This window comes from Microchirus variegatus (genome assembly GCF_963457635.1).
Source record: "Microchirus variegatus genome assembly, chromosome: 8".
Lineage (NCBI taxonomy): Eukaryota > Metazoa > Chordata > Actinopteri > Pleuronectiformes > Soleidae > Microchirus > Microchirus variegatus.
In genome coordinates, this window is record NC_139809.1 from 28,019,808 (window position 1) to 28,038,797 (window position 18,990).

The window sequence follows — 18,990 nt, forward strand, 5'->3', positions numbered from 1 at the left end:
ACTTATGCAGACCCTGGGTTTATTTGCTTCTCCTCAGGTTCTCCTCTCTTATTGAGGATCATTTTTACATTGGTTGAATTTAACCCAACGCCTGGGTAACTATTGGACCAACCCAGTGGCAGTTAATTTGACCCAACACATTGGGTTGTCCATTTTAACCCAACAGGATGGGTTAAATATTTAACCCAATGCATGGGTTGCACAAAAATAACCCAAATAATAACCCATTACCCATATAATGACCCACATTGGGTTACACATTTCAAAACCCAGCAGTTGGGTTGATGAAATAACCCAGCATTTTTTAGGGTGTAGGCTGTAAATTATAATTGTGAACTAATAACATCATCTTCGTTTTCAGTTTCAAGAGATACGTTGTGACGACAGTGACCTTTGGTGTCTATACATTCAAATATCTTATATATAGCCCACATTTCTAGTTCCTGTAATATGCCATGAGTAGTAGAATCAGCTCTGTAGCGCCCCCTTTCAGAAACATGACAGTCTGGTCTTTGTTGTCCAAAAGGTTGGGAACCCCTGGTGTCAAAGTCACATCTGTAAAGATTCAGTGCATTCTGACTTTGTACATGATTAAACTCACCCTGAGTAAAAAAAAGACAAAAGCACGTGCTGCGTGTGTTTCTCTTCGTTATCATATAATAAATATGATTAAATTAGCTCCATAATCGATTCATTCTTATACAAAAAAGCTGGCACGGTTCACATGGATTGTCAATGCTCAATCCTGGACCTGCGGATCACCGTGGAGGACCGCTGCTTTCTCACGGACGCCCGCAAGGTGACGCCCTCGGTCAATTTAAAGCGCGCTATTCCGCCTGCATCGTCCAGCGACTTGGCGCTGCAGCACGGGGTCGGGACCTTCATGGTGTTGCCGAACTTGGAGTAGTCCACCGCGTACATGCCGTCCTCCTCGGACACCGTGGGCACGAAGCGCTGACCCCACAGGATCTCCTCCGCCACGTACGAGGTCCGGGCCTGCGTGGTGATGCCCGTGGTCTCCACCACCCCCTCCAGCACCACGATGACCTCCAGGTCGCTGTGCTGCAGCTCAGAGGCCGACAGCTCGTACATAGGGCTGTGCTTGTCGATGACGTGGCTGATGATGAGCGGGGACACCAGGAAGACGCCGTTGGTGCCCACCGGGTTGTCCATGTGGATGTCGATCTGGTCCAGAGGCACCACCTCCCCCTCTTTGCTCGTGGTTCTCCTCACCACCTGCATCCGCACGGTGGCGCTGATGATCATGCTTTTCCTCAGGTCGCCGATGCGGACCATGAAGCACAGTGTGTTGTTTCGCACGGAGACGACGGCGTGTTTGCTGAAAATGAGCGTCTCCGCGCGCCGGTTGGCCTGCGCGGTTTTCATGAAGATGCAGCCCAACATGATGGCGTTGATGAGCAGCCCGACGATGTTCTGCACGATGAGGATGACGATGGCGGAGACGCACTCCTCCGTGATCATCCGGCCTCCGAAGCCGATGGTCACCTGGACCTCGATGGAGAACAGGAACGCGGAGGAGAAGGAGTGAATGTCCGTTACGCACGGGACAAAGTCGTCTCCTCTTTGGTCCAGGTCCCCGTGCGCGAAGGCAACGAGCCACCAGATCATCCCGAAAAGAAGCCAACTGCACAGGAAGGACATGGTGAATATTATGAGCGTGTGGAGCCATTTTAAATCGACTAGAGTGGTGAAGACGTCCTGCAAGAATCGACCCTGCTCTCGGATGTTGGTGTGCGCTACATTGCAGACGCCGCTCTTGGATATGAAGCGAGCTTTCCCCGCTGTCGCCTTGAACTTGGGCTGTTGGACATCTTCAGCCAAACGGGTCAGTAAGTAATCCTCAGGAATGAGTCCTTTCCTGGACAACATAGCGCTCCCATACTATAGTCACGGGCTTTTAGCTTTGAAGTCTCTTGTCTCCTGCCGCCTGAAGGACGAGTTCTCTCTCTCTCTCCCTCCTCCTCCTCCTCCTACTCACTCTCTCTCTCTTTCTCTCTCCTGCAGACTCTCGCGCCTCGGCAGCTGCCGGGCGCAGGAGGGAGACTGTCCTGTTGTCGCCCGTTTTTCTGGAGGTATGTGCGTGCTGCTCCTCACGTTCCCTCCAGATCAGGCGCTCCACAAACGAGATGTCCCAGGAGAAGACTCTTCTTCCAGCTTTCGCAGCTGCCGCCGTCACTCACCCACGTTGCCCGAGCGGGCGGATATTTGCGCCACGCAGCCCCTGCCCACTCCGGGGCGCGCACCGATGGCGGCGGCGGCGGCGCGTAAAGGAAATCCAGCGCGATATGAATCGGTGATGCAGGCAGATAATTGAGGTCACCGAGCCGAGGTTTTTCACCTTTGGATGCCACTTCATTGTCGCTTGGTAATGTGAGCTGGAGCCGTGGGTTGGAGACAGTCTCTCTGTGGTGCCCTTCCTTCCCTTTCCAGTGAGCATTCAGGAGAGAGCCCATTAAACATGATAAGCAGCAGGCAGATTGTGAATCAATAAGGAGTAAAACAGAGTCAGTGCAGTAAAACAGCCTCAGGGCAGGCTGCTTTTAACTCTAGGAGCTGTGACCTTTGAGAAGAGCAGCTGTTTGTGCATGAATGTGACTTTTCTTTTCATAAACACCCCGGCTTTCCGTCCCGGAAACACGACACTGTGCTCATGTGACACCTATAAACGCAGATCACCCACAGCATCTGTTAAATTAAACAAGTGGCTGCTTCTATAAATGGCGTGTCTGACTTTAAGGCGTGAAACAATGACTGAAACTGAACGTTAAGTCACATAACTAAAGGTCCGGTGTGTAACATTTAAGAGGGTTTATCGTTAGAAAGTTTGTATAAGTATATGAACTTACGTTTGGTGGTCATAGCCTTTTTTAAAGTACTTTTATGCGCCACCAAGTTTTACAGTAGCCTGAACAGTCAAACCAACCAGATCGTTCATTTTGAACCACTATTTTACTACGTAAACAAATACGAGCGTGACCCTTTGTGGTTTGTGAAGGCCACCGTAGTCCTGTGACACACACAAGGAAGAGGTGAGTCCTCAATAACACGCCTTCCACTCACAGCACGCCCCTGGTAACATTAGGGTTAGGGGACAGATCAGGGTTGTGTTCGACAGGCTGCAGGTAGACCCTTCTAGGGCCAATTCCAATTCCTATCTTAACCCTCAATCTTAACCCTCAAGCTCAACCCTTAATCTTAACTGGCCCTCAAAACCAAGTGTTGAGGGTTATTTTGTCACTTAGAAATGTTACACCCCTTAAATGCAGATACGTCTTCAGACTGCGGGGGGCAGAATAACGCGAAAGCTGCGTCCAGTCTGTCAACTCCAAAAAAGAAGAAGAAGAAGAACACATTTACGTCACGATTATTTATTTATTATTTTATTTCAGTCAAGTTATTAGGTTGTCAGTTAGTTATAAGATGATACTCATACAAATACCACAACCACGGACATATTCAGCTGACAGTTACCACACACCACGGCTTATTGAAAAGTAAACTATAGCAAACGATCGCGTGTGCGCACCGGCCGACTATTGACAAAAGATCGTAAAATAAAAATAAATGTTACGCAACAATGACGTCAGTAATCCATAATATTGGCCTAAACTAAGATAATACAATGGTTTTCATCATTTTTATATCTCTATTAACAAAGAAAATACTTAATTTGTATGGCGCTCGTTTCGCTGCTTTCGACGCCATCTTTCGTATGTTTAAACACGCAATGCATTCTGGGTAGCCCTTGCTCCCAAGGGTGGTCTTGGAAAATCTCAATATTGAGGGCGATACAGCCCTTAAACTTGCCCCTCAACTTAAATTTTCTGAGAATCGGGACAGCACTTGCACTAGAGGGAGCGCACATTTTTGAGATTGAGGGTTAAGCAAGAAATTGGAATTCACCCCTAGTCCTATGTTTGCTACACTCTGCAGTCTCACCAGTAGATGTCACTATTTCTTACACGCTGGATCTTGAATGTCTTGAAAATTTCACACATTTTCCCCAAAATAATCTGTGCATATAAATCATTTTCATGTTGCGACTGATTGGTGTAGTTTCTAATGTCTTTTAGCCTGGCCGTGCTGGACCATACCATGTTTTCTTTAGCTCTGGTCATTTTATACCTGCTATGCACCAATGACTCATTTGTTTATCGTGGGAGCAGTAATTAAATCCCCCCCACCACCACACACACACACACACACACACACACACACACACACACACACACACACACACACACACACACACACACACACAGTGTCCTTGACACTGCGTTGACCATTTGTTTATCCCTAACATTCGCCGTAACCATAACCAGTAAATGCCTACCTCCAACTTTAACTTAAAATTCAAATCTTAGCCCTAAACCAGTTCCTCAGAGCCTCATCAGGACCAGGTTTTCGGTCTCCATAAGGACTACCGGTCCTGACAAGGTCACTGTTTATGCCAGAAAACGTCTTTACACACACAAACACACAACTTCAGTCACCATCATCATCATCAACAACAACAGAAACACAGCCATGGAAGATAATTTAGGTTTTATTAACAAAAAGAATGAACATTTTTTATGTACAAATATAATACAATGCCATTAAAAAATAAAAAGAATATATTCCATGGGACAATTGCACTTTGAATGTCTTCCGTTAACGCTTCTGTCTCTTGTCTCTTCTTGTGCTACTTGTCTGCGCGCACAAAGGAGGCGAAGACGCTGTCCTCCGTGTCCAGCAGGACCTGGGGTTTGTCGTACTCCAGGATGATTCCCCGCTTCATCACAATCACGAGGTCGGCATTCAGGATGGTGTGGACGCGATGCTGCGCGGGATGGGGGAAAATAGTAATGAGTTCACAAATGTCCTGTTCAAACCATTTTATGGTTGATGTTCACCTTCAAACAAGGAGGTTGTGTTTTGGCTGAGGACATTTGCAAGTTATGGCCTAAGGAAGAAATCATCTCTAGACATTGATATGAATTTAAAAACAACTGTTAAAGGACCACTTCACCCAAAAATATACTTTTTTTAAATTTATGTTTAAAACGAATTTCCAGAGATAAATGTGTTATTTGATCATCAGACAGTGAATCTCATAATAATAATAATAATCTGACAAAAAGATGACACCTGAAAGAAAATAAAAGCCCTGCACTGTTCCTTACTGTTTTAAACAATAAAGAAGGTCAAATTGAATCCAATGCTGTAATTAATGAATGTGAATTAAATAAACACAGCAGCGTCATAAGTTTACTCTTAATTTGACCAAGTGGGAAACAAAATGGGTGAAACAGCCCTTTAACAATCTGAGAAAGGGGATTTAAAAAAAAAAAATCCTAACTCTTGCTAAAAATGTCAATAATCCTCAAATCCTTAAAAAACAACAACGTATATAGACCAATATGTTATTGTATAGTTTAAAGGAGTCATATTATACCCTGTTTCTCCAAGTTAAACTAGTTCCCTGGTGTCCTAATGAACATGTCTGTGACATGTTTTGGTCAAAATACCATAAGGATAAAGCACCACAGCATAGGTCCACCTTAAAAAAAAAAAAAAGTAAACAAAACTTAAGGGACAGGAAATGACATCAGCCACAGAGGCTACTGGGAGCTAACAGCAGTTAGCATTTAGAAAAGTGATCATTTGCAGGCTCTAGCAGGCACATTGCCGTCATATATAACATGTATCCACTGGACAGATAAATCCTCTGAGGCTGGAAGTTTGTGTAGAACTCTGTGCTGCACTGTGGAGCCAAGAATAGAACTTTTCTTGCCAGCACTCTCTGGAAAGGACCTCCAGAGTCCCAAATATAAGGATTTAAATGATTAAATTAAAATTAAAAAGTTGATTTTGCATAATATAGCACCTTTAAACGGATCCAGATCTGGAGCTGAAGCATGACGAGCATGTTGACGAGTGAACTTGGCAGGGGTTCACGCTCTGAGTGCTTCCTCTAGTTACCTTTTACATATAGCTGATCTGATATTCATGGCTGTACGTGATCATCAAATAACTGTAACTGGAGAAAAGCAATCAGAGCGTGAAAACCTCCACCAAGGCCACTCATTTTCCCATGGCGTCAACACACTGCACCGCATTTTGCAGGGTTAACATATATTTAAAATAAGTCCTGAATCCGTATCCATGTCTGGATCGGAGCCCAAATGTAATCATGTCTTACTTGGGTCATCACCTGCATCCCCAGAAAATGTGTCACACTTTACATAACAGTACAATAACAACATACTATACCTTAATGTAGATGTAGTATTATGGAAACACCATCTTATTTGTAATTACCATAATATTACTTCCCTATTGCCATATGTTTGCTGTACTGTCATGTAAATTGTGACCACTTTCTTTACTTGTTGACGTCCTGGGATTCCTCTTTCCTTCCTTTCACTCTAACATTTTCCATTTTTACCCACAGTCCCGCAGTCGCACTCGTGATATACTCACTGCTATAGTAACTACTGTGCGGTCAGCAAACGCAGTCATCACCACTTTCTGCAGGATGCTCTCCTGCGGGGGCCGGCGGGAGGAAGAGAGAGGGAGGATTAAACAAACAGATTACTTTCATGTTGACTGAGAATCGCAGTGGAACACAGTTTATTCAATCCTATTTATAAATGGTTTAGTGAAGGGCAGTGCTGCTGCTGCTGCTGCTGCTGCTGCTGCTGCTGCTGCTGAATTAATACCCGGTACAAATGTCAGTCTTTGTGAGAAGCAATCATTTGCACAGACTCTGTCCCCTCAGGCTCAGCTGTGCTCAGTATTTACTCTCAATTTCACGCTCTCTTTTTTTTTGTATACTTCAAGCACACTTTCTCCTCCACTCTTTATCCTCCCTTGTGTAAAAAGTGTCAGTTAAAAGCACAATAATCCGACCCAAATCATTATGTCTACCTCACTGGTCTTACATTTCCTTTCATGATTGGTTGACAACAACAAGAATATAAATGCTCCAATTATAATGTTATGCATTCCCCTTTAGAGTTTAGAAGGTCAATGATTGGCCTATAATATAACTGCTATAATGGCTACAGACAAAAATCCATCATGAGATTGTCTTCAGTCCACTTCATCATCACCTCTCCACCCACTTCCTCAGCGAGGCTCCTTTGTTAAACACACACACACACACACACACACACTGACCGTTGCCATGTCTATAGATGCAGTGGCTTCATCCATGATGAGGATGCTGCTCTTCCTGACGAAGGCTCTGGCCAGACAAAACAGCTGCCTCTGTCCCTGACTGAAGTTCTCCCCTCCCTCTGTCACGACGGCGTCTGAAAGACCAAAGAAAGACATTCAATACATTTCTACACAGTGAACAGTCAGTGTTAGTATCTGAAGGAATGGCTCTCTTTAAATGGCATGGCCTTGGTGGCTCACATGACGGACAGTACGGCACTGACCCACTAACAAGTGGCAGTCAACAAACTAGCCCAGGTTTTTTATCAAAAGTATCTGGAACTAAATATCAAAAAAGGCCAAGGAGCTGTGCTGTTGGAGCCCAGAGAGAAAGTTTTAAACACCCCCTTTTTTACACATCAGCATCCAGGGTCAACCCCATTGAAACAGTTCAAGTTTTTAGTATGTTGTCCAAAAAGTGACAAAAAAAGTCATAGTTTAGTATGTTGTCCAAAAAGTTACAAAAGTCATAGTTTAGTATGTCGTCCAAATTTTGAAAACATTCACAAAAAGTCCTTTATTCCCTCTGAAATATCCACCCTGAACAAAATCACCAAAAAAGGACATACAGTAAACTCCATGAAAATGATCTGAATTTAGTTTTTCTTCTCTTGTTATGCACACAGTATATACACAGGGAAGTGCTGAAAAAACAATGAAAAACACATTTTCTTCAAACTCATACTCATACAAACTCACTAAATCATAAAGGTAAGGTATGAAGTTCCTAGTTGCAGCTGAAAATCCCTCACCTCACCCTTCTCTTCCAAGTGTGATGGAGAACATAATGTGGCCTTCTGTTATCATCATAAGTCTTTAGCTTGTCCGTTTTGTGCTGTTGTAAATACAAACTGTTGGTCCAATATGAGCTGACATAATATAAAATGCTCAGTCTGGGCTAATAATAATAATTATTATAATAATAATCATAACCATAAACAAACGGGAAGAACATGCAAACTCCATGCAGAAAGGCTCTTGTTACGACCGGGTGGTGAACCCGGGTCTCCTTGCTGCGAAGGCAAAAGTGCTAACCACTACACCAACCATGTGGCCTATGACAACTATCACGCAGACAAAACAAGACATCAGGTGAGAAGAGTAGCATTAGACTCATGACTAAACACTGAAGAGCTCACGCATCAGAACATCAACTATTCATCATTCATTTAGAGGTCTGCTGTTCTGATGCTAAGTCTAAGTTTGTCAACACACACACAGTAATACAGCTCTCACAAGGAGTTAAAAGTTTAATGCGCTTGTATTCTGATCCAGCAGCTCCATCTTTGTGTGGAGACACTGGAGCAGCTGACAGATGTGATGAGTAAGAAAACACGTCTGTCTATCCGTCAGTCACACTTGGTTTATAGAGCATTTTTCATACCTGGGTCACACGATTCCAACCAAAGCATAAGGAAGTGACAACATAAATCTCAAAAATAAGGAAAAAAACAGACTTTCAGGAAAATACTCATAACTGAACAGAAATGAAGAGAAAAATAAAATAAAATATGTAAAACTATAAAAAGTGGATGTACATATGAAGAAGAAGGGTAACACTTTACAATAAGGGTCCCTTAATTAACATTAGTGAGTAGATTATTAAGCATTAATTAACTGTTGGTTAATATATGAACAATCATTATTATGTAGTACTTGGCATTAGCATTGGCAATGTGTTGTGTTTACTACACTACTACTCTAAGTATGTCGTCCAAATTTTGACAAAAAAGTAATAGTTTAGTTTGTCGTGCGAAAAATGACAAAAAAGTAATAGTTTAGTATGTTGTCCAAATGTTGACAAAAAAGTCATAGTTTAGTTTGTCGTGCGAAAATGACCAAAAAGTCATAGTTTAATATGTTGTCCAAATGTTGACAAAAAAGTAATAGTTAAGTATGTTGTCCAAATGATGCAATTTTTGGACGACATACTATAGTATGGCGTATTTGACCATTTTTGTACGACATACTATAGTATGACGTATTTGACCATTTTTGGACGACATACTATCGTATAACTTTTTTTTGACCAATTTTGACCATTTTTGGACGACATAGTAAACTATGACGTTTTTGACCATTTTTGGACGACATACTATTCTATGACTTTTTTGACCAATTTTGACAATTTTTTGGACGACATACTAAAGGTTGACTTTTTCGATAATTTTTGGACGACATACTATAGCATGTCGTTTTTGACCAATTTTGACAATTTTTGGACGACATACTATAGTATGACGTTTATGACCATTTTTGGACGACATACTATAGTATGACTTTTTTTTTAACCAATTTTCACCATTTTTGGACAACATACTAAACTATGACGTTTTTGACCATTTTTGGACCAAATTTTTTTTCTCCAAAAATGGTCACATTTTGGAGACATAGTATAGTATGACGTACTACATAGTATAGTATGACGTTTTTGTCAAGTTTTGGACCAGAAAAACGTTTTTCAAAAAAATTGTAAGATTTTGGACGACATTGTATAGTATGTCGTTTTTGTCAAATTTTGGACCAAATTTTTTTATTCTCCAAAAAAGGTCACATTTTGGAGACATAGTATAGTGTGACGTACTACATAGTATAGTATGACGTTTGTGTCAAGTTTTGGACCAGAAAAACGTTTTTCAAAAAAATTGTCAGATTTTGGACGGCATAGTATAGTATGTCGTTTTTGTCAAATTTTGAACCAAATTTTTTTTCTCCAAAAATGGTCACATTTTGGAGACATAGTATAGTATGACGTACTACATAGTATAGTATGACGTTTGTGTCAAGTTTTGGACCAGAAAAACGTTTTTCAAAAAAATTGTCAGATTTTGGACGACATAGTATATATTATGTCGTTTTTGTCAAATTTTGGACCAAATTTTTTTTCTCCAAAAATGTTCACATTTTGGAGACATAGTATAGTATGATGTACTACATAGTATAGTATGACGTTTGTGTCAAGTTTTGGACCAGAAAAACGTTTTTCAAAAAAATATGTAAGATTTTGGACGACATAGTATAGTATGTCGTTTTTGTCAAATTTTGAACCAAATTTTTTTTCTCCAAAAATGGTCACATTTTGGAGACATAGTATAGTATGGTGTACTACATAGTATAGTATGACGTTTGTGTCAAGTTTTGGACCAGAAAAACGTTTTTCAAAAAAATATGTAAGATTTTGGACGACATAGTATAGTATGTCGTTTTTGTCAAATTTTTGACCAAATTTTTTCTCCAAAAATGGTCACATTTTGGAGACATAGTATAGACTGACGTACTACATAGTATAGTATGACGTTTGTGTCAAGTTTTGGACCAAAAAAACGTTTTTCAAAAAAATTGTCAGATTTTGGACGACATAGTATAGTATGTCGTTATTGTCAACTTTTTGACCAAATTTTTTTTCTCCAAAAATGGTCACATTTTGGAGACATAGTATAGACTGACGTACTACAAAGTAGAGTATGACGTTTGTGTCAAGTTTTGGACCAAAAAAACGTTTTTCAAAAAAATTGTCAGATTTTGGACGACATAGTAAAGTATGTCGTTTTTGTCAAATTTTGAACCAAATTTTTTTTCTCCAAAAATGGTCACATTTTGGAGACATAGTATAGTATGGTGTACTACATAGTATAGTATGACGTTTGTGTCAAGTTTTGGACCAGAAAAACGTTTTTCAAATTTTTTTTAAAGATTTTGGATGACATAGTATAGTATGTCGTTTTTGTCAAATTTTGGACCAAATATTTTTTTTCTCCAAAAATGGTCACATTTTGGAGACATAGTATCGTGTGACGTACTACATAGTATAGTATGATGTTTGTGTCAAGTTTTGGACCAAAAAAACGTTTTTCAAAAAAATTGTCAGATTTTGGACGACATAGTATATAGTATGTCGTTTTTGTCAAATTTTGGACCAAATTTTTTTTTCTCCAAAAATGGTCACATTTTGGAGACATAGTATAGTCTGACGTACTACATAGTATAGTATGACGTTTTTTTCAAGTTTTGGACCAAAAAAACGTTTTTCCAAAAAATTTTCAGATTTTGGACGACATAGTATAGTATGTCGTTTTTGTCAAATTTTGGACCAAATTTTTTGCTCCAAAAATGGTCACATTTTGGAGACATAGTATAGTGTGACGTACTACATAGTATAGTATGTCGTTTTTGTCAAATTTTGGACCAAAGTCTTTTCTCCAAAAATGGTCACATTTTGGAGACATAGTATAGTCTGACGTACTACATAGTATAGTATGACGTTTTTGTCAAGTTTTGGACCAGAAAAAACGTTTTTCAAAAAAATTGTCCGATTTTGGACGACATAGTATAGTATGACATTAAGGTCGACGACAGGGTATAGTACAACATTGTGTTTAGCTCAAATGGTAGAGCACCCAACCTGCAGGTGTCGGGGCTGTGGTCCCTTATAGGTGACCCTGGTACAAATCCCACACCAGGTGGTCTTTCCTAAATGTCATTCCTCGCCTCCTGTCTCTCTCCACTATACTATCCGTTAAAAATGCCCCGCAAAAAAAAATTGCTAAATTTTGGACGACATACAAATAGATGCACTACATACTACATGTCGTTTTTGTCCAATTTTGGACCAAATTTTTTTTCTCCAAAAATTATCACATTGTGTGACGTACTACATAGTAGAGTATGACGTTTGTGTCAAGTTTTGGACCAAAAAAACGTTTTTCAAGAAAATTGTCAGATTTTGGACGACATAGTATAGTATGTCGTTTTTGTCAAGTTTTGGACCAGAAAAACGTTTTTCAAAAAAATATGTAAGATTTTGGACGACATAGTATAGTATGTCGTTTTTGTCAAATTTTGAACCAAATTTTTTTTCTCCAAAAATGGTCACATTTTGGAGACATAGTATAGTATGGTGTACTACATAGTATAGTATGACGTTTGTGTCAAGTTTTGGACCAGAAAAACGTTTTTCAAAAAAATATGTAAGATTTTGGACGACATAGTATAGTATGTCGTTTTTGTCAAATTTTTGACCAAATTTTTTCTCCAAAAATGGTCACATTTTGGAGACATAGTATAGACTGACGTACTACATAGTATAGTATGACGTTTGTGTCAAGTTTTGGACCAAAAAAACGTTTTTCAAAAAAATTGTCAGATTTTGGACGACATAGTATAGTATGTCGTTATTGTCAACTTTTTGACCAAATTTTTTTTCTCCAAAAATGGTCACATTTTGGAGACATAGTATAGACTGACGTACTACAAAGTAGAGTATGACGTTTGTGTCAAGTTTTGGACCAAAAAAACGTTTTTCAAAAAAATTGTCAGATTTTGGACGACATAGTAAAGTATGTCGTTTTTGTCAAATTTTGAACCAAATTTTTTTTCTCCAAAAATGGTCACATTTTGGAGACATAGTATAGTATGGTGTACTACATAGTATAGTATGACGTTTGTGTCAAGTTTTGGACCAGAAAAACGTTTTTCAAATTTTTTTTAAAGATTTTGGATGACATAGTATAGTATGTCGTTTTTGTCAAATTTTGGACCAAATATTTTTTTTCTCCAAAAATGGTCACATTTTGGAGACATAGTATCGTGTGACGTACTACATAGTATAGTATGATGTTTGTGTCAAGTTTTGGACCAAAAAAACGTTTTTCAAAAAAATTGTCAGATTTTGGACGACATAGTATATAGTATGTCGTTTTTGTCAAATTTTGGACCAAATTTTTTTTTCTCCAAAAATGGTCACATTTTGGAGACATAGTATAGTCTGACGTACTACATAGTATAGTATGACGTTTTTTTCAAGTTTTGGACCAAAAAAACGTTTTTCCAAAAAATTTTCAGATTTTGGACGACATAGTATAGTATGTCGTTTTTGTCAAATTTTGGACCAAATTTTTTGCTCCAAAAATGGTCACATTTTGGAGACATAGTATAGTGTGACGTACTACATAGTATAGTATGTCGTTTTTGTCAAATTTTGGACCAAAGTCTTTTCTCCAAAAATGGTCACATTTTGGAGACATAGTATAGTCTGACGTACTACATAGTATAGTATGACGTTTTTGTCAAGTTTTGGACCAGAAAAAACGTTTTTCAAAAAAATTGTCCGATTTTGGACGACATAGTATAGTATGACATTAAGGTCGACGACAGGGTATAGTACAACATTGTGTTTAGCTCAAATGGTAGAGCACCCAACCTGCAGGTGTCGGGGCTGTGGTCCCTTATAGGTGACCCTGGTACAAATCCCACACCAGGTGGTCTTTCCTAAATGTCATTCCTCGCCTCCTGTCTCTCTCCACTATACTATCCGTTAAAAATGCCCCGCAAAAAAAAATTGCTAAATTTTGGACGACATACAAATAGATGCACTACATACTACATGTCGTTTTTGTCCAATTTTGGACCAAATTTTTTTTCTCCAAAAATTATCACATTGTGTGACGTACTACATAGTAGAGTATGACGTTTGTGTCAAGTTTTGGACCAAAAAAACGTTTTTCAAGAAAATTGTCAGATTTTGGACGACATAGTATAGTATGTCGTTTTTGTCAAATTTTGGACCACATTTTTTTTCTCCAAAAATGGTCACATTTTGGAGACATAGTATAGTCTGACGTACTACATAGTATAGTATGACGTTTGTGTCAAGTTTTGGACCAAAAGAACGTTTTTCAAAAAAATTGTCAGATTTTGGACGACATAGTATAGTATGTCGTTTTTGTCAAATTTTGAACCAAATTTTTTTTCTCCAAAAATGGTCACATTTTGGAGACATAGTGTAGTCTGACGTACTACATAGTATAGTATGACGTTTGTGTCAAGTTTTGGACCAAAAAAACGTTTTTCAAAAAAATTGTCAGATTTTGGACGACATAGTATATAGTATGTCGTTTTTGTCAAATTTTGAACCAAATTTTTTTTCTCCAAAAATGGTCACATTTTGGAGACATAGTATAGTCTGACGTACTACATAGTATAGTATGACGTTTGTGTTAAGTTTTGGACCAAAAAAACGTTTTTCAAAAAAATGGTCAGATTTTGGACGACATAGTATATAGTATGTCGTTTTTGTCAAATTTTGGACAAAATTTTTTTCTCCAAAAATGGTCACATTTTGGAGACATAGTATAGTATAACGTAATACATAGTATAGTATGACGTTTTTTTCAAGTTTTGGACCAAAAAAACGTTTTTCAAAAAAATTGTCAGATTTTGGACGACATAGTATAGTATGTCGTTTTTGTCAAATTTTGGACCAAATTTTCTTTCTCCAAAAATGGTCACATTTTGGAGACATAGTATAGTGTGACGTACTACATAGTATAGTATGACGTTTGTGTCAAGTTTTGGACCAAAAAAACGTTTTTCAAAAAAATTTTCAGATTTTGGACGACATAGTATAGTATGTCATTTTTGTCAAATTTTGGACCAAATTTTTTTTTCTCCAAAAATGGTCACATTTTGGAGACATAGTATAGTCTGACGTACTACATAGTATAGTATGACGTTTGTGTCAAGTTTTGGACCAAAAAAACGTTTTTCAAAAAAATTGTCAGATTTTGGACGACATAGTATAGTATGTCGTTTTTGTCAAATTTTGGACCAAATTTTTTTCTCCAAAAATGGTCACATTTTGGAGACATAGTATAGTTTGACGTACTACATAGTATAGTATGACATTTGTAGCAAGTTTTGGACCAAAAAAACGTTTTTCAAAAAAATTGTCAGATTTTGGACGACATAGTATAGTATGTCGTTTTTGTCAAATTTTGGACCAAATTTTTTTCTCCAAAAATGGTCACATTTTGGAGACATAGTATAGTCTGACGTACTACATAGTATAGTATGACGTTTTTGTCAAGTTTTTGACCAGAAAAACGTTTTTCAAAAAAATTGTCAGATTTTGGACGACATAGTATAGTATGACGTTTTTGTCAAATTTTGGACCAAATTTTTTTTTCTCCAAAAATGGTCACATTTTGGAGACATAGTATAGTCTGACGTACTACATAGTATAGTATGACGTTTGTGTCAAGTTTTGGACCAAAAAAACGTTTTTCAAAAAAATTGTCAGATTTTGGACGACATAGTATAGTATGTCGTTTTTGTCAAATTTTGGACCAAATTTTTTTCTCCAAAAATGGTCACATTTTGGAGACATAGTATAGTCTGACGTACTACATAGTATAGTATGACGTTTTTGTCAAGTTTTGGACCAGAAAAACGTTTTTCAAAAAAATTGTCAGATTTTGGACGGCATAGTATAGTATGTCGTTTTTGTCAAATTTTGGACCAAATTTTTTTTCTCCAAAAATGGTCACATTTTGGAGACATAGTATAGTATGACATTATGGTCGACGACATGGTATAGTAGAACATTGTGTTTAGCTCAAATGGTAGAGCACCCAACCTGCAAGTGTCGGGGCTGTGGTCCCTTATAGGTGACCCTGGTTCAAATCCCACACCAGGCGGTCTTTCCTAAATGTCATTCCTCACCTCTCTGCCTCCTGTCTCTCTCCACTATACTATCCGGTAAAAATGCCCCGCAAATAAAAATTGCTGAATTTTGGACGACATACAGTATGATGCACTACATACTACATGTCGTTTTTGTCCAATTTTGGACCAAATTTTTTTTTCCAAAAATTATCACATTGTGTGACGTACTACATAGTAGAGTATGACGTTTGTGTCAAATTTTGGACCAAAAAAACGTTTTTCCAAAAAATTGTCAGATTTTGGACGACATAGTATAGTATGTCGTTTTTGTCAAATTTTGAACCAAATTTTTTTTCTCCAAAAATGGTCACATTTTGGAGACATAGTATAGTTTGACATACTACATAGTATAGTATGACGTTTGTGTCAAGTTTTGGACCAAAAAACGATTTACAAATAAATTGTCAGATTTTGGACGACATAGTATAGTATGTCGTTTTTGTCAAATTTTGGACCAAATTTTTTTCTCCAAAAATGGTCACATTTTGGAGACATAGTATAGTCTGACGTACTACATAGTATAGTATGACGTTTTTGTCAAGTTTTGGACCAGAAAAACGTTTTTCAAAAAAATTGTCAGATTTTGGACGACATAGTATAGTATGTCGTTTTTGTCAAATTTTGGACCAAATTTTTTTTCTCCAAAAATGGTCACATTTTGGAGACATAGTATAGTATGACGTACTACATAGTATAGTATGACGTTTTTTTCAAGTTTTGGACCAAAAAAACGTTTTTCCAAAAAATTGTCAGATTTTGGACGACATAGTATAGTATGTCGTTTTTGTCAAATTTTGGACCAAATTTTTTTTTCTCCAAAAATGGTCACATTTTGGAGACATAGTATAGTCTGACGTACTACATAGTAAAGTATGACGTTTGTGTCAAGTTTTGGACCAAAAAAACGTTTTTCAAAAAAATTGTCAGATTTTGGACGACATAGTTATAGTATGTCGTTTTTGTCAAATTTTGGACCAAATTTTTTTCTCCAAAAATGGTCACATTTTGGAGACATAGTATAGTTTGACGTACTACATAGTATAGTATGACGTTTGTGTCAAGTTTTGGACCAAAAAAACGTTTTTCAAAAAAATTGTCAGATTTTGGACGACATAGTATAGTATGACATTAAGGTCGACGACAGGGTATAGTACAACATTGTGTTTAGCTCAAATGGTAGAGCACCCAACCTGCAGGTGTCGGGGCTGTGGTCCCTTATAGGTGACCCTGGTACAAATCCCACACCAGGTGGTCTTTCCTAAATGTCATTCCTCGCCTCCTGTCTCTCTCCACTATACTATCCGTTAAAAATGCCCCGCAAAAAAAAATTGCTAAATTTTGGACGACATACAAATAGATGCACTACATACTACATGTCGTTTTTGTCCAATTTTGGACCAAATTTTTTTTCTCCAAAAATTATCACATTGTGTGACGTACTACATAGTAGAGTATGACGTTTGTGTCAAGTTTTGGACCAAAAAAACGTTTTTCAAGAAAATTGTCAGATTTTGGACGACATAGTATAGTATGTCGTTTTTGTCAAATTTTGGACCACATTTTTTTTCTCCAAAAATGGTCACATTTTGGAGACATAGTATAGTCTGACGTACTACATAGTATAGTATGACGTTTGTGTCAGGTTTTGGACCAAAAGAACGTTTTTCAAAAAAATTGTCAGATTTTGGACGACATAGTATAGTATGTCGTTTTTGTCAAATTTTGAACCAAATTTTTTTTCTCCAAAAATGGTCACATTTTGGAGACATAGTATAGTCTGACGTACTACATAGTATAGTATGACGTTTGTGTCAAGTTTTGGACCAAAAAAACGTTTTTCAAAAAAATTGTCAGATTTTGGACGACATAGTATATAGTATGTCGTTTTTGTCAAATTTTGAACCAAATTTTTTTTCTCCAAAAATGGTCACATTTTGGAGACATAGTATAGTCTGACGTACTACATAGTATAGTATGACGTTTGTGTTAAGTTTTGGACCAAAAAAACGTTTTTCAAAAAAATGGTCAGATTTTGGACGACATAGTATATAGTATGTCGTTTTTGTCAAATTTTGGACAAAATTTTTTTCTCCAAAAATGGTCACATTTTGGAGACATAGTATAGTATAACGTAATACATAGTATAGTATGACGTTTTTTTCAAGTTTTGGACCAAAAAAACGTTTTTCAAAAAAATTGTCAGATTTTGGACGACATAGTATAGTATGTCGTTTTTGTCAAATTTTGGACCAAATTTTCTTTCTCCAAAAATGGTCACATTTTGGAGACATAGTATAGTGTGACGTACTACATAGTATAGTATGACGTTTGTGTCAAGTTTTGGACCAAAAAAACGTTTTTCAAAAAAAATTTCAGATTTTGGACGACATAGTATAGTATGTCATTTTTGTCAAATTTTGGACCAAATTTTTTTTTCTCCAAAAATGGTCACATTTTGGAGACATAGTATAGTCTGACGTACTACATAGTATAGTATGACGTTTGTGTCAAGTTTTGGACCAAAAAAACGTTTTTCAAAAAAATTGTCAGATTTTGGACGACATAGTATAGTATGTCGTTTTTGTCAAATTTTGGACCAAATTTTTTTCTCCAAAAATGGTCACATTTTGGAGACATAGTATAGTTTGACGTACTACATAGTATAGTATGACATTTGTAGCAAGTTTTGGACCAAAAAAACGTTTTTCAAAAAAATTGTCAGATTTTGGACGACATAGTATAGTATGTCGTTTTTGTCAAATTTTGGACCAAATTTTTTTCTCCAAAAATGGTCACATTTTGGAGACATAGTATAGTCTGACGTACTACATAGTATAGTATGACGTTTTTGTCAAGTTTTTGACCAGAAAAACGTTTTTCAAAAAAATTGTCAGATTTTGGACGACATAGTATAGTATGACGTTTTTGTCAAATTTTGGACCAAATTTTTTTTTCTCCAAAAATGGTCACATTTTGGAGACATAGTATAGTCTGACGTACTACATAGTATAGTATGACGTTTGTGTCAAGTTTTGGACCAAAAAAACGTTTTTCAAAAAAATTGTCAGATTTTGGACGACATAGTATAGTATGTCGTTTTTGTCAAATTTTGGACCACATTTTTTTCTCCAAAAATGGTCACATTTTGGAGACATAGTATAGTCTGACGTACTACATAGTATAGTATGACGTTTTTGTCAAGTTTTGGACCAGAAAAACGTTTTTCAAAAAAATTGTCAGATTTCCGACGGCATAGTATAGTAT

The 18,990-nt window shown here is 37.5% G+C and overlaps 2 protein-coding genes across 3 annotated transcripts in view; both read right to left on the reverse strand.

Moving 5' to 3' along the window:
• Window positions 1-732: 732 nt before the first annotated feature.
• Window positions 733-1,890, reverse strand: kcnj11 (potassium inwardly rectifying channel subfamily J member 11; the record flags this gene model as incomplete). Its single annotated transcript, XM_083894306.1, has 1 exon — window positions 733-1,890. One exon carries the CDS (start codon window positions 1,888-1,890, stop codon window positions 733-735), a length of 1,158 nt encoding a protein of 385 aa, XP_083750432.1.
• Window positions 1,891-4,705: 2,815 nt separating this feature from the next.
• abcc8 (ATP-binding cassette, sub-family C (CFTR/MRP), member 8) overlaps window positions 4,706-18,990 on the reverse strand; it is a gene marked incomplete at both ends in the record, with an annotated part of 85,337 nt that continues 71,052 nt past the window's right edge. For both annotated transcript variants that reach the window (XM_083894134.1, XM_083894133.1), the window contains 3 exons: window positions 4,706-4,843; window positions 6,487-6,549; window positions 7,186-7,319. In XM_083894134.1, coding sequence (XP_083750260.1) covers window positions 4,706-4,843; window positions 6,487-6,549; window positions 7,186-7,319 — 335 coding nt within the window. The remainder of the gene's footprint in view (window positions 4,844-6,486; window positions 6,550-7,185; window positions 7,320-18,990) is intronic.